The sequence below is a fragment of the Taudactylus pleione genome, unplaced genomic scaffold (assembly GCF_031769625.1).
Source record: "Taudactylus pleione unplaced genomic scaffold, aTauple2 ptg000013l, whole genome shotgun sequence".
NCBI classification, from domain to species: Eukaryota; Metazoa; Chordata; class Amphibia; order Anura; family Myobatrachidae; genus Taudactylus; species Taudactylus pleione.
Window position 1 is genome coordinate 2,618,774 of NW_028284416.1, and position 13,382 is coordinate 2,632,155.

Consider the following 13,382-nt stretch of genomic DNA (forward strand, 5'->3'; position numbering starts at 1 on the left):
TTTGACACCACAAGTCTTCATTAACAAAGAAACATTTATTATTCTGTACAGTCTTATAAAAATATAAATGCACATGTGTCTGATGTATCATTCTCAAATCTCCTTTAGATTGTAAGCTGTACAGAACAGGGCCCACATTCCATTTCACTGTCCCCATGATTGCACATCGAATATGTCTGTGATCTACAATACTATTAATAATATTTCTCATGAAATATGAAATGAATCCCATTACTAGCACACCACAAATTATAATATATTCATATGATACTGTGTTACAATATTATTAATCATATACTTTTTTATAAATTTAGTTCTTGATTCTTCTAAATGAAGATTCAGTGGAGACACATGATTATTATTTTCAGAAGGGCAATGTTAGTGCCCATAGCAGTACCCACAGTTTGTAATGTACTCTAATGATAGTTGCTAGTCCATTATAGAAATCAGCCCTTCTATAGTCACACAGTACTTAACACAGAAAGTGATCTTGATATGCTGTTGGTAACTCTGTGTCACCTCTTGCCATATCATGTAGTGCCCAGGCATTGTAAGTCCGGAGGTTAATCCTGTCTCAACAGACTAATTAACAAAGCAGATTCTATGTGTCTCTGTGACAATCAGAGAAATCTCTTGTGATACGAGTCCTTGAGGAATCATGACGCACTTCACATGAAACAGATGTGACATTTTTCCAGGGGTGTGACGAAAGATCCAAAATGCTGATCATGGTATAAGTATCATCGTCTTCTGACTGAGTAGGTCCTGCAATAATGTCCCCCAGGGCCATTTCACCCTCCACCTTCCACATAACCTCTATAACTGGGGGATAGAAACCAGTTACCGAACATGCGACATGGAGAAGGTTGGAACTGTCCAGAGATACTTCACTGCTCATGAGGGATACAGAAGGGGCTTGTACATTGTCACCTGTAAAATACACATATAATGAGAATGAGTTATTACATGTACACATGCTAGCTACTTATATTGCTGGAATTTACATTTCAACTAGTCTCTTGTCTTTCATTTGACACTGACCCTGTATGCATAAGAATAAGATATTATTCAGTAGTATACTAGAGGTTTAACACCAACTAAACAGCACAGAAGATCCCCACTACTATTTGGGGCTATGCTGACTAAGAAATGGGTTTTTCAAAGCTGCCCATTCTTGGAAGTTTTGCCTGCAGGATTTAAAACAGCTATAATACTAAATGCAATGGTTTTGCATAATAAATAATAAATAAAACAACATTTAACAACTTAAGGACTCAGGGCCTCATTCAGAGGTGGTCGGAGGATGCAAGCGGTCGCTCAGAAACTGGGCGGCCGCTTGCATTCTGACCGCCCGCCTCTGTTTCTGTCACTCAACATCGACAGCACGCCCCCTTTGGTGCGAGACCCAGAGCGACGGAGTGCACGTCGCTATCCGGGTCTCGCGCATGCGCATGACGGAGCCGGCTCCGTCGTGCGCATGTGCTCTGGGCCACCATCGACCCGGTTGTGAGCGCTCAGCGCTTGCGACCGGGTCTGAATCAGGCCCATAGGACGTGAGGGAGAACAGAAATTCTAACATGACTTTTTGGAGGGGCTGAATTTAAAATGCTTAGTAAATTTGGGGAATGATTTGGCTCTCATAGAGATTTGTGAACAGGTGTGCGAATACAGATATATACTGACTTTTACCCTAGAAGCAGACTCAGGCTTCAGTCAGTGAGCTCAGAAAGTCACAAGATGAAATATTGGATACACATTATCTAATCAGGCAATGGTCAAAAGATGAAAGAAGATGAAAATGAGGCACCGGTCTCATAAAGAAGCTCTAATGATGTTATAATATTATATAACGTCATTACAGATATTCACCAGACCAAAGCCATTACTGAAACTGATTGGCATTTAGCATCGGCAGGGTAAATTGCAGATTGCCCATAGGCTGTCGAATGCTCCGTCATCCGTTAAACAGCACTGAGCTTCCTCTCATGTAGCACAAATGTTGTCATTAACAATATGTAACGATTGTACTTTGATTTTGATTTTTTGGAGATCAGACGATGTTAATCTTCCAAGCACAGGACTTGTAATTGGGTCTCTCTTACAGTAACTTACACTAACTACAACATAACTGCTGGGATATAATTTCTTATTCTTGAATATTGTATTGTACAGTTGTGACACAGGGCCTGATACAGACCCGCTCGTGAGCGCAAAACGCTCGCAAGCGGGTCGATGGTGGTCCAGTGCGCATGCGCACAACGGAGCTGGCTCTGTTGTGCACATGCGCTAGACCCGGATAGCGACGGGCAAACCGTCGCTCCGGGTCTCGTACCGAAGGGGGCGTGCTGTCATCTCACAGACTGTGTTTGAAAAATGACAGTTGGGAGCTGATTGGCTGGCACCTTATCACTTTTCACTCTGTCTCCTAACACTGCTTAGTAACTAGACCCCTTTATCTGTTATTAGAATTCTGACAAGTTCTCATCACAATTCTAAGGATACAAATAGAAACAACAGAAATTAGCGCTCCCAATAAAAGCTAAAAGCTGCCGATAACGAGATGCAAATTCTTCAAATAATCCTAAACATAAATTGGCTGCGCGGTCAACATCACACATATGGGGAGTTGCACTAAAGCCTTGGAGAGAGCGCTAAAGTACCAACCAATCAGCTCCTGTTACTTTACAGGCTGTTGGTTTGATTCGTACGCAGTGCTGCTGCGAACTTATGCAAATCACTGCGATCGCAATGCCACCGCAGTAAAACATAAAGACGCCCGCTTCCCTTTACTCACATCTGTAATACCTTGCAAGCCTCAGAAAACATCGGTACCCGTAGAGTACCATCGGAGCCTCACGCACAATTAAGGCAGGTCAGACCTTACCCAGAAATGGCTAAACTTCCTGTACGCAGCTAGAGCTCAGGCTGCCTATTCTGACGCTGTGGATAATTTATGCACGCCCCTGTAAGGGCGTTCAAATGCACTGACATGCCTGCGTTTCGCCGACCCCCCCGCCATCATCACCCCCAAACGGTACTTCCTGTCAATCACTCTGCGATGGGTCTGCGTAGGCACTGCGATCGCTGTACAGATCGCAGTAGACGGTTCCCGCACGCCACATACTGCGATGCATACGCATGCACAGAAGGCAACCAACGACCGGGTGCGTGCGTTTTTGCACTTGCGATCCTTGCAGAATCAGGCCCTGTTTTTGAAAAATTGCAGTTAGGAGCTGATTGGTTGGTACTTTATCTCTCTCCAATTTATCTCTCTCCGAGGCTTAGCACATCTGCCCCAAACTCCCACAGAATTGGAGAATTGCAGGTTTAGTAATAGGAATACAGTCATGTATGTATAATGGTGCATACACACGGTCAGATTTTTCTTCAGATCTGAACGATAACGATTTAAAAAATCATTCAATCGTTCATATCTGAAGGATAATCTGACATATCTGACATGTCTGAACGATGAACGATGCGCATTCCAGATTGTCAGATAACGATATCTGACATCTGATGTGTTTGCAGTCAGACTTGGCTGATTCCATTCATTTTAATGCAGTCAAAAATCGTTCATAGGGCCTGATTCAGACCCGGTCGCAAGCGCTATGCGCTCGCAACAGGGTCGATGGTGGGCCAGTGCGCATGCGCACGATGGAGCCGGCTCCGTCGTGCGCATGCGCGAGATCCAGATAGCGACGGGCAATACGTTGCTCCGGGTCTCGCACCAAAAGGGGCGTGCTGTCGATTTTGAGTGACAGCACGCCCCCTTTGGTGGGCGGGCCGGGGGGTGGCTACCCAGTTGGAGGCGTTCCCAGAAGAACGCCTCCGTCTGGGGGCGGCCCCACTAACATCACAAGTGATGTCAGTGGGAGAGCTTTCGGCTCTGTTTGAGCCGAAAGCTCTCTGGGGCTTGCGGCCACGACACCCTACCACAAGGGTCTCATCGCAAAGCCCGATGGTCGCGATGGTCTTGACCATCGCGACCATCTTCCTGGTCGCTCGCTATAGCTGTGGGTGGTCACCCACAGCTATGCGAGCGGCCAGGAGGCCGTTCTAAAAAAAAAAAAAAGACCGGCCTTTATTCAAAGCGAGCGCTCTGTCAGAGCGACCAGCTCTGAATCAGGGCCATAGTTCAAATCGTTCATCAAATCGCTCAGATCGTTCAATCGTTCATCTGACACATCTGACCGTGTGTATGCTCCATAAGAAACACTAAAACATCCTATATCACAAATAAAACTCTAAAATGAATGAGTCCTTCTTTCCTATAAGTGATAACCTCTGTAGTGTGTCTCAATAATCCACTCAATATATTGTTCAAGGAATAATGCCTTATTTATAGAGGCAGGGAATGTGTAAAGTCTTAAAAGGATTAGAAGAGTAGCGCTTTGTTAGTTAGTTCGTTGTGTACATATATACAACCTCTCAAACCCACTGTGCACTGTTTACACCATTTGGAACCACCTACCTCTATAGACACTGAGGTATAGCCCATCACCCCAGACGTACAGAAGAGGCGGCTTAGTCCGCAGACACCAATAGAGGGCGCTGTCTTCTACGGAGACATTTTTGATCTCCAGGAATTGGGCATTTCTGCTGTTCCTGACGGAATGGAAACGCTCCAGGGATGGGTCTGCCCAATGGATGCTGGAGTCGTCTCCATGGCGGAGGATATAGGTGGGCGCAGTGTCCGGCAGCTGTTTAAACCATTGGATGCTGAGATCCCGGCTCTCTTCACCTTCCACAAAACAGCCCAGCGAGGCCGTGCTTCCTTCAGGCAGAGACACTTGTTTGTACTGTGTGGAGCCTTCAATACAATATTTATAACAGCGTCAGATGTATATCAGCCAGGACATTATATTCAGACACTATATAACAATGCATTCCAACTATATACTGGTAATTTTGACCTGGTGCTGCCTCCCCGCCCCCCCCTCCCCGGACTGCTGTATACTTACCACCCCTTCAGGGTTCCCCTTATCTCCACAGTGTGTTCATTGGCAAATCTATAATGGGTGTAGGGTGTGCCGTGAGCAAGGGCCTACACCGCACACCCGGCACCCATGGTCTTTAAGACTTCTGCCTAGTCCCACAGGAGCCACGCCATTTTTATGGAGACCTATGCATGAGCAATTGTCTCTCTCTCTCTCTCTCTCTCTCACTCTCTCTCTCGTCATTAGGTCTACAGTAAATTGGTAGACAATGTTTGCGTAGACAATGGAAGTTAGACAGGCAATAGGTCGACAGGGTCAACATATATCACTCTTTGTGAATGATAAAACTTGTTGATAAATGAGGCCCTTAAATTGAACAAAAATATTATTATTATGAGTTATAAAACGCATTGACTACAACTTTTATTACATCTGTATTATGTGACATACCAGAGGGTCCCAACATTTTTACTGCCCATTCCCCGGCCGGAGACAGGAATGGACTAGGGGCACAACTGTATGGGGCCCTGTGGTCCTAGGGGCCCCAGAGTTTAACCGGTGCCTGTGCTGCTGCTGCTACTGCAGTGATCAGAGGGGTGCATGCATGTACGGGGTCCCTGCTGATCGCTGCAGCAGCAATGCAGGCACTGGTTTGGGGTCCGTCCAGTGGGGCGCTGCTGTATTGCAACAGCAGTGGGCGATGCAATCAAATTTTTTCTGTTTGTTATGGTGCACCGCTCGTAATGTCATAACGTCACTCACGCTGCGATGCTGAAAGACCGAGCAGAGGAGCCGCAGCGAGCAGCCAGAAGACATAGAAGAAGATAATTGAGAGGACTGGAGGGACACTGTAGAGCTGAAAGGAGGGGCAGGAGGGTCACTGTGAGAGCAGGATGGACACTGTGGGGGCAGGAGGGACACTGTGGGGGCAGGTGGGACACTGTGGGATTGAAGAGACACTGTGGGGGCTAGGTGGGACTCTGAGTGCTGGAGAGACACTGTGGGCAGTACGAATACTGTGGGCTGGAGAGACAGAAGGGTTATCGGGATGGAGAGACAGTATGGGTTAAGGCTGGAGAGACACAGGGGGACTGAGTAGAAACAATGGGGATGAGGCCCAGGTTCAGGAATCTTGATTCCAAAAAAACATTACACATACAAATGGTAGCATATTAGCAAATACAGTTTAATAATATAAAATTGTTTGATCAGGGTAGTTCACATTTTGCCCAGAACCAAAACTTCTGTTACTATGTTATCTGGTGGAACCTCTGCCATATGACGACGACACTGGTTATATTCCTACGCCAACAGGCTTCTTCCAGACCATGTGATCTCCTACGTGAATAGTAAATACCAACTGAGGTCTCCATCTGCCCAGGGAGGAACAATTTCTTCAGAGGTTCCTCAGAGAAACCACATATAGGTAAGGAGGGCTCTCAAGTGACTGGCCTGTACCTGCCAAGGTCCCTGAGATGGGGGACCCTAAAAAAATAAGTGTACAGGGCCCCATGATTTCTGCCCATGCCCATGAATTATTTATTAAAAGCTATTTATATAGCGCACACATATCGCGCAACGCTTCACAGAGAATATTTCAGTCATTCATATTACCCCCTGTCCCAGTGAGATTACGATCTCGATTCCCTACCGCAGGGGCACGCATACACACTAGGGTTATATTTTTTTCTTTGTCAGAAGCACAGTAACCTTACAGTATGTTTTTGGATTGTGGGGGGAAACCGGAGCACCCAGATGGAACACACACAAACACAAGGAGAACATACAAACTCCACACAGACAGGGTCAGGAATTTAAGACATGACCTCAAGGCTGTGAGGCAGCAATGCTAACCACTACACCGTTTTCCCATTTTATGCAAATAATGATAATATTTATTTTGCTTAATATTCTCAAGATGTGCAGTGGAGATTATACAGTATAGAAGGTGTACATAATCTACATTGTGCACATACTGAATACATTTTAGCTAGGTGAGTTTATCCCCGTTACTCCAGAATGTAAATCAGATTACTTACAAGAGAATAAAAGACAGAGCACAAGACCGGTCTCCGCTGAGAGCGTCATGACTGGAAGAGCCGTCCGAGTCTGATCGCCACCTGCTCGGTAATGGGGTGGTACGGCTATACGCGGTGATTTACAGGACGGGTACGGAGTCTTCCATACAGACACCTGTTATCCAGAAGGATAGCTGAGCTAGCTTTGTTGATCTATAAAAAAAAAATAAAAGATTAATAATTGTTACTGCTCGGTGTTAATGTCACACACACAGAACAGACACTGCGAGGAGCACTGCTAAACCATTTAATAAAGAAGGGTATATCAAGGATGGTATATAGAAAACACACACACACACACACCATTGATTATCTTGTTACAATGGCACATGTCAATGGGGTGGGATATATTAGCAGGAAAAATTGGGCAAGTGTAAGGATCTGAGTGACTTTGACAAGGGCCAAATTTTGATGGCTAGACGACTGGGTCAGCGCATCTCCAAAAAAGGCAGGTCTAGCGGGGTATTCCCAGTATGCAGGGGTTAGTATCACTATCTACCAAAAGTGGTCTAAGGAAGTGTAACCGGGGAAATGGTGACAAGGTCATGCACGCTCAAGGCTCATTGATGGGCGCGGGGAGGGAAGGCTAGTCCGTCTGGTCCCATCCCACAGAAGAGCTGCTGTAGCACAAATTGCAGAAAAAGTTAATGCTGTTTATGATAGAAAGGTGGCAGAACACACAGAGCATCGCAGCTTGCTGTGTAGCCGTAGACTGGGCAGAGTGCCAATGGTGAACCCTGCCCACTGCCAAAAGTGCCTACAATGGGCACGAGTCCATGGAGCAATGGAAGAAGATGGCCTGGTCTGATAAATCACGTTTTCTTCTACATCATGTAGACGCCAGGGGTGCGTCTGCCAAAGAGAGACTCATTTGTGGGGTCTCTGTCGGCTTTGTCTATTCTCTGTCTGACAGGTGACAGAGCTCCTACCCTCCAACATGACCCGTTCCATTAGGTACAAAACACTCTGCTCCTGGACTTCCCATCTAATGTATGATTGCAGTCACCTGTGTTGAGCTATGTAATAGATGAGAAAGATGTTTCAGCACAGGTGGCTGCAATCATCAATTAAGAAGGAAGTCCAGGAGCAGAGCATTTTGTACCTAATGGAATGGGTCATGTTGGAGGGTCTGAGAGCTGTGTATATAGAGGTGGCCAGCAGGGGGCACATTTCTGCCTCTACTGTCTCTCCTCCCTCAGGCTCTCCAGGAGAGCAGTTAGGAGCAGCCGATTGTGACAGGTTCTTTGACCACAAAAAAAAAAAAAAAACAAGTAAAAGTAAAAACAAAAACAGCCTTGGAAAAGAAAAGCAAACCCTCTCCCTCTGCCGGAAATAACACACAGACAAACTAGCAGCGTTATGTTATCTAAAATAAAAATATTTGTGTGGTATTTATTTATATGATTACAATTCTTCTCACAAGCAGACATCAACAGTGACAAAAACACATGTATACCTCGCACATCACACACAACTCATACATCCATTTGTTACCCCTCGCTTGAACGTCTGTTGTGCCCCACAGTGTAATAGATGTGTATTATGACCATGTACAGCGGTCAGGTCATGTTGTGGGTGTAGTGTCCTATGTCTGTATACTGTGTAATAGATGTGTATTATGGTCATGTACAGTGGTCAGGACATGTTGGGGATGTAGTGTCCTATGTCTGTATACAGTGTAATAGATGTGTATTATTTATGACCATGTACAGCGGTCAGGTCATGTTGGGGGTGTAGTGTCCTATGTCTGTATACAGTGTAATAGATGTGTATTATGATCATGTACAGTGGTCAGGTCATGTTGGGGGTGTAGTGTCCTATGTCTGTATACAGTGTAATAGATGTGTATTATGACCATGTACAGTGGTCAGGTCATGTTGGGGATGTAGTGTCCTATGTCTGTATACGGTGTAATAGATGTGTATTATGATCATGTACAGCGGTCAGGTCATGTTGGGGGGTGTAGTGTCCTATGTCTGTATACACAGTGTAATAGACGTGTATTATGATCATGTACAGCGGTCAGTATACACAGTGTAATAGATGTGTATTATGATCATGTACAGCGGTCAGTATACACAGTGTAATAGATGTGTATTATGGTCATGTACAGCGGTCAGGACATGTTGGGGGTGTAGTGTCCTATGTCTGTATACAGTGTAATAGATGTGTATTATGATCATGTACAGTGGTCAGGTCATGTTGGGGGTGTAGTGTCCTATGTCTGTATACAGTGTAATAGATGTGTATTATGGTCATGTACAGCGGTCAGGACATGTTGGGGGTGTAGTGTCCTATGTCTGTATACAGTGTAATAGATGTGTATTATGATCATGTACAGTGGTCAGGTCATGTTGGGGGTGTAGTGTCCTATGTCTGTATACAGTGTAATAGATGTGTATTATGGTCATGTACAGTGATCAGGTCATGTTGGGGGTGTAGTGTCCTATGTCTGTATACAGTGTAATAGATGTGTATTATGATCATGTACAGTGGTCAGGTCATGTTGGGGGTGTAGTGTCCTATGTCTGTATACAGTGTAATAGATGTGTATTATGATCATGTACAGTGGTCAGGTCATGTTGGGGGTGTAGTGTCCTATGTCTGTATACAGTGTAATAGATGTGTATTATGGTCATGTACAGTGATCAGGTCATGTTGGGGGTGTAGTGTCCTATGTCTGTATACAGTGTAATAGATGTGTATTATGGTCATGTACAGTGGTCAGGTCATGTTGGGGGGTGTAATGTCCTATGTCTGTATAGAGTGTAATAGATGTGTATTATGATCATGTACAGTGGTCAGGACATGTTGGGGGTGTAATGTCCTATGTCTGTATACAGGGTAAATCCAGGTTAAAAACATAAACTCAGTTTTACATCCATTGTAGAGATGAATGATTCTAGTATATGAGCTCTAATACTGCGACACAAGTGTTTACCTCTATCCACAAAACTGTAGCTGCAAAACAAACTATATAAATATCTGATGTAACTTGTAACACATCCTAAGTTTATATGCCCCTAGTACTGTGTCCATGAGCTGCTGGGACTTGTAGTCTCTCCGTAGCAGGGTGGCTACAGGTCACCTGCTTCTTCCTTGGACATTTGGTTACAACATGTTTCATTATTGACATATTAGACACTTTCACTAATGTGAAAATATTTTCTTAAGTAAATCAAGGGAATGACCGGAACAAGAAAACTTTAAAAGACAGAACATGAAATGTTACCTCTCACCTCTAAATGTTTTCACCCGAAATGAAAGCAGCGCCGGCTGAGCTGGTTATCTGAGATCGCTGGCGATAAGCTGTCAGACATGGCAGTTAGATGATGCGATATAGGGGGTCTGATAAAGCAGTGGACGAAATTCGAAAGTCCCACACAAGAGGCTCTGCAGATCCATCCTGCTAATATTACAGTACTGCAGGAGACGTCTGAAGTGAAGAGACGCCTCCTGTCAGCATCTGCGATCAAGGATGCAGCCCGGGATCACCACCGTGACCATCGGTTGTGCAGCACTGGCCAGGCTTGTAAGGCCAGGAAGTCTGCGACCATGGACCCTGACCCTATCCTCGTCTGTCTGGGAAAACGGTGGAGAAATTCCCGATGATCAGGAATCTGCGTTAAAACCAGAAAGTGCGTCCTCTGCTGAATCAGCCCCAGAGTGGTGCAAATCTCGACACAACTGCGTTCTTCTATGCAACAACTGTGTGAAATTATGCACCCTTATAGTGCTGCAAGCTAAATTTAGCGGTTTAGGCCCGTATTCAATTAGAAGCAAAAAGTCCGTTGCCGGACTTTTCGCCGTCATCGCTGTTTCAGGTGCGAAAAAGTATCGCGCGCGTCCCCGCGTATCCCCGTATTCAATTCCAAATCCACGAAAACGGGACCCGGCGAAACCGAAATCGGCAAAAAGTTCTGTCAGTTTTGGGGAAATAGGGTGACACCCCCCAAAAGATGCACTGACATTGGAGATCACTATGGGTACCCCCGAATAGCCCTGCTAAAGGTATTTGGGTTTTTTAAATGGTCTCAATTTAGCCTCTTTCAGCAAGTGGTGAAGAATAGCATGTTGCAACTTTTTGGGTGGGAAATAAATATTCCCATAAAATCTGGGGTACATGAAAATGGGTGCAAGCATATTAAAAAGTGCTAAAAACGCACCTTCAGCAAACACCCGCAATCCAAAATACACCTCCCCCATACTTGCAGACCCCCCCCCCCAAAGGCTATTTCGCTAGTTTTTGAATTTGTACCCCCACTTTGATTTTTTTTTCGCCCATTTTTTCAAAGTTCTTTTTTGGGGTGTCCTTTGTGGGGGGTTTTTTGCATTTTTTTGACACAGTTAGCATCAGGGGGGTGTCCAAAGGCTGCAGGGTGGTTCCCGCAGCATTGCACCCCAAAACCCCATTTTTTTTTACGGCGGGTATTCACAGCGGAAAATTTTTCGCCTATTACATTGCTTTGCGTTATTGCGCCGTCGAAAAGACGCTGAAATTGAATACGGGGATAAATTAAATCGGCGACAATGATCTGCCGAAAACGGCTTTTCGCTTCTAATTGAATCCGGCCCTTAGAGGGGAGTTGGATCGATTTAGGGTGCTGTTTCCGATGTTTCAACGCCGCCGAAACAGCACATCACGGGCATTGCCTGCAATTTGCCTCTCACTATATTAGATACAGTATATAATTATTCACTGACCCAGCTCTCTCTCTATGTCTTTGCGTATTTATAACCCTGTGTTTGCTGCACGTGTGATGTTACGCATGGACTGAGCGCCTACGGCCGTTCCTGGATCACTCACCTGACCTTCTCCTCTCTCTGCACCCTGGCCGATTATAGAATTAGCCAAGGTTGCGCCCTTGATAGACAAATGCCTGGTTCCCAGGCTGGGTGGATGGGAGGAAAGGGGGTGGAACCGCTGCAGCTGCCCCTGTGTGACAGTTAATTGTTTTCGTTCCTCAACACTACGATGGGATATTTATATCCAAACAGAACAAACAGCGCACGAGAGCAAAACATTGTGTTTGGCCTCTAGCATCAAGATGTCGTTTCCCAAGGTTGCAAAACTAAGTTTCAGACTGCAGCAAACTTTTGTCCTGTTCGTTATACGGAATAAATAAATCTCCCCTCATTTTGGAGGAACTAACTGTGGGCCTGATTCAGACCCGCTCGCGAGCGGGTCGATGTTAGGCCACTGCGCATGTGCACGCCGGAGCCGGCTCCGACGTGCGCATGCGCGAGACCCGGCTAGCGGCGGGCGCTCCGTCGCTCTCGGTCTCGCACCAAAAGGGGGCGGCTGTCGATTTTGATCGACAGCTCACACCGTTTTGGAGGCGTGGCGTGGGGGTGGCTTCACAAACGGAGGCGTTCCCATGCGAACGCCTGCCGTTTGTGGGCGGCCCCACTGACATCACTGGTGATGTCAGTGGGAGAGCTTCCGGCTCTATTAGAGCCAGAAGCTCTCTGGGGCTTGTGGCCACGAGACCCTACCATAAGGGTCTCATCGCAAGCCCGATGGTCGCGATGGTCTTGACTATCGCGACCATCTTCCTGGCCGCTCGCTATAGCTGTGGGTGGTCACCCACAGCTATGTGAGCGGCCAGGAGGACGCTCAAAAAAAAAAAAAGCGCCCTGATTCAGAGCGTCCGGCTCTGAATCAGGGCCTGTGGTCTAATAAATCTATCGGGGTGATTTGCCCTGTAGAGCTGGTACCCGGGCACGTTTGCTTTGGAATGTGGAAATTTGCAGCACAGGTTTAAGGGGTCTAGTTACTAAGCAGTGTTAGGAGACAGAGTGAAAAGTGATAAGAAAGTGATAAGGTGCCAGCCAATCAGCTCCCAACTGTCATTTTTCAAACACAGCCTGTGAGATGACAGTTGGGATTGGCTGGCATCTTATCACTTTCTTATCACTTTTCACTCTGGGCCTGATTCAGAGCCGCTCGTAAGCGGCCGCTCGTTCGTTCCGAGCGATGTTTGCCCAACTGCGCATGCGTACGGATCGTAATACGCATGCGCGAACCAGTCAGTGCGGCCGAAAATCGTTTGTTCGCTAAATAGCGAATGCCTGCTAATATGAGTGACAGGAGGAGGCGTATGTGGGTGGTAACAGGGGAAGGTGCTTGAAAACGGGGAGTGGAGATCAGAATGCAGGCGTGCTTAAAGGTCAAAATGGGCGTTTAATGCGTGTGCATAATTAATACAGCAGCGTCACTGACCATGTCACTGGGTTATTTTATAGTCAGAACTGCTCGCAAATTTGTGGTAGGAAAAACCAACCACAAGAATAGCGAGCAGTTCATACGCTGGTCGATGTACTCGATTAATCTAATAAATAGCGGACATGACGTAGGATGCGA

General features: G+C 46.0%; 1 protein-coding gene across 1 annotated transcript; it reads right to left on the reverse strand.

The window, feature by feature from the left end:
* Positions 1 to 356: 356 nt before the first annotated feature.
* Positions 357 to 11,851, reverse strand: LOC148542303 (immunoglobulin lambda-1 light chain-like). Its single transcript, XM_088469063.1, has 4 exons — positions 11,826 to 11,851; positions 6,980 to 7,171; positions 4,475 to 4,813; positions 357 to 930 (listed from the first exon to the last, which is right to left on the reverse strand). The coding sequence occupies exons 2-4, from the start codon at positions 7,026 to 7,028 to the stop codon at positions 602 to 604; spliced, it is 717 nt and encodes a 238-aa protein (XP_088325189.1). The 5' UTR covers positions 7,029 to 7,171; positions 11,826 to 11,851; the 3' UTR covers positions 357 to 601.
* Between the last annotated feature and the right edge of the window lie 1,531 nt (positions 11,852 to 13,382).

Coding starts and splice junctions, on each gene's coding strand:
- LOC148542303 (XM_088469063.1), bottom strand. CDS start 7,028: ATGACGCTCTCAGCGGAGACCGGTCTTGTGCTCTGTCTTTTATTCTCT. Junction 4,814..6,979: donor GCTCTGTCTTTTATTCTCTT/GTAAGTAATCTG, acceptor ATTGTATTGAAG/GCTCCACACAGTACAAACAA. Junction 931..4,474: donor ATACCTCAGTGTCTATAGAG/GTAGGTGGTTCC, acceptor TGTATTTTACAG/GTGACAATGTACAAGCCCCT.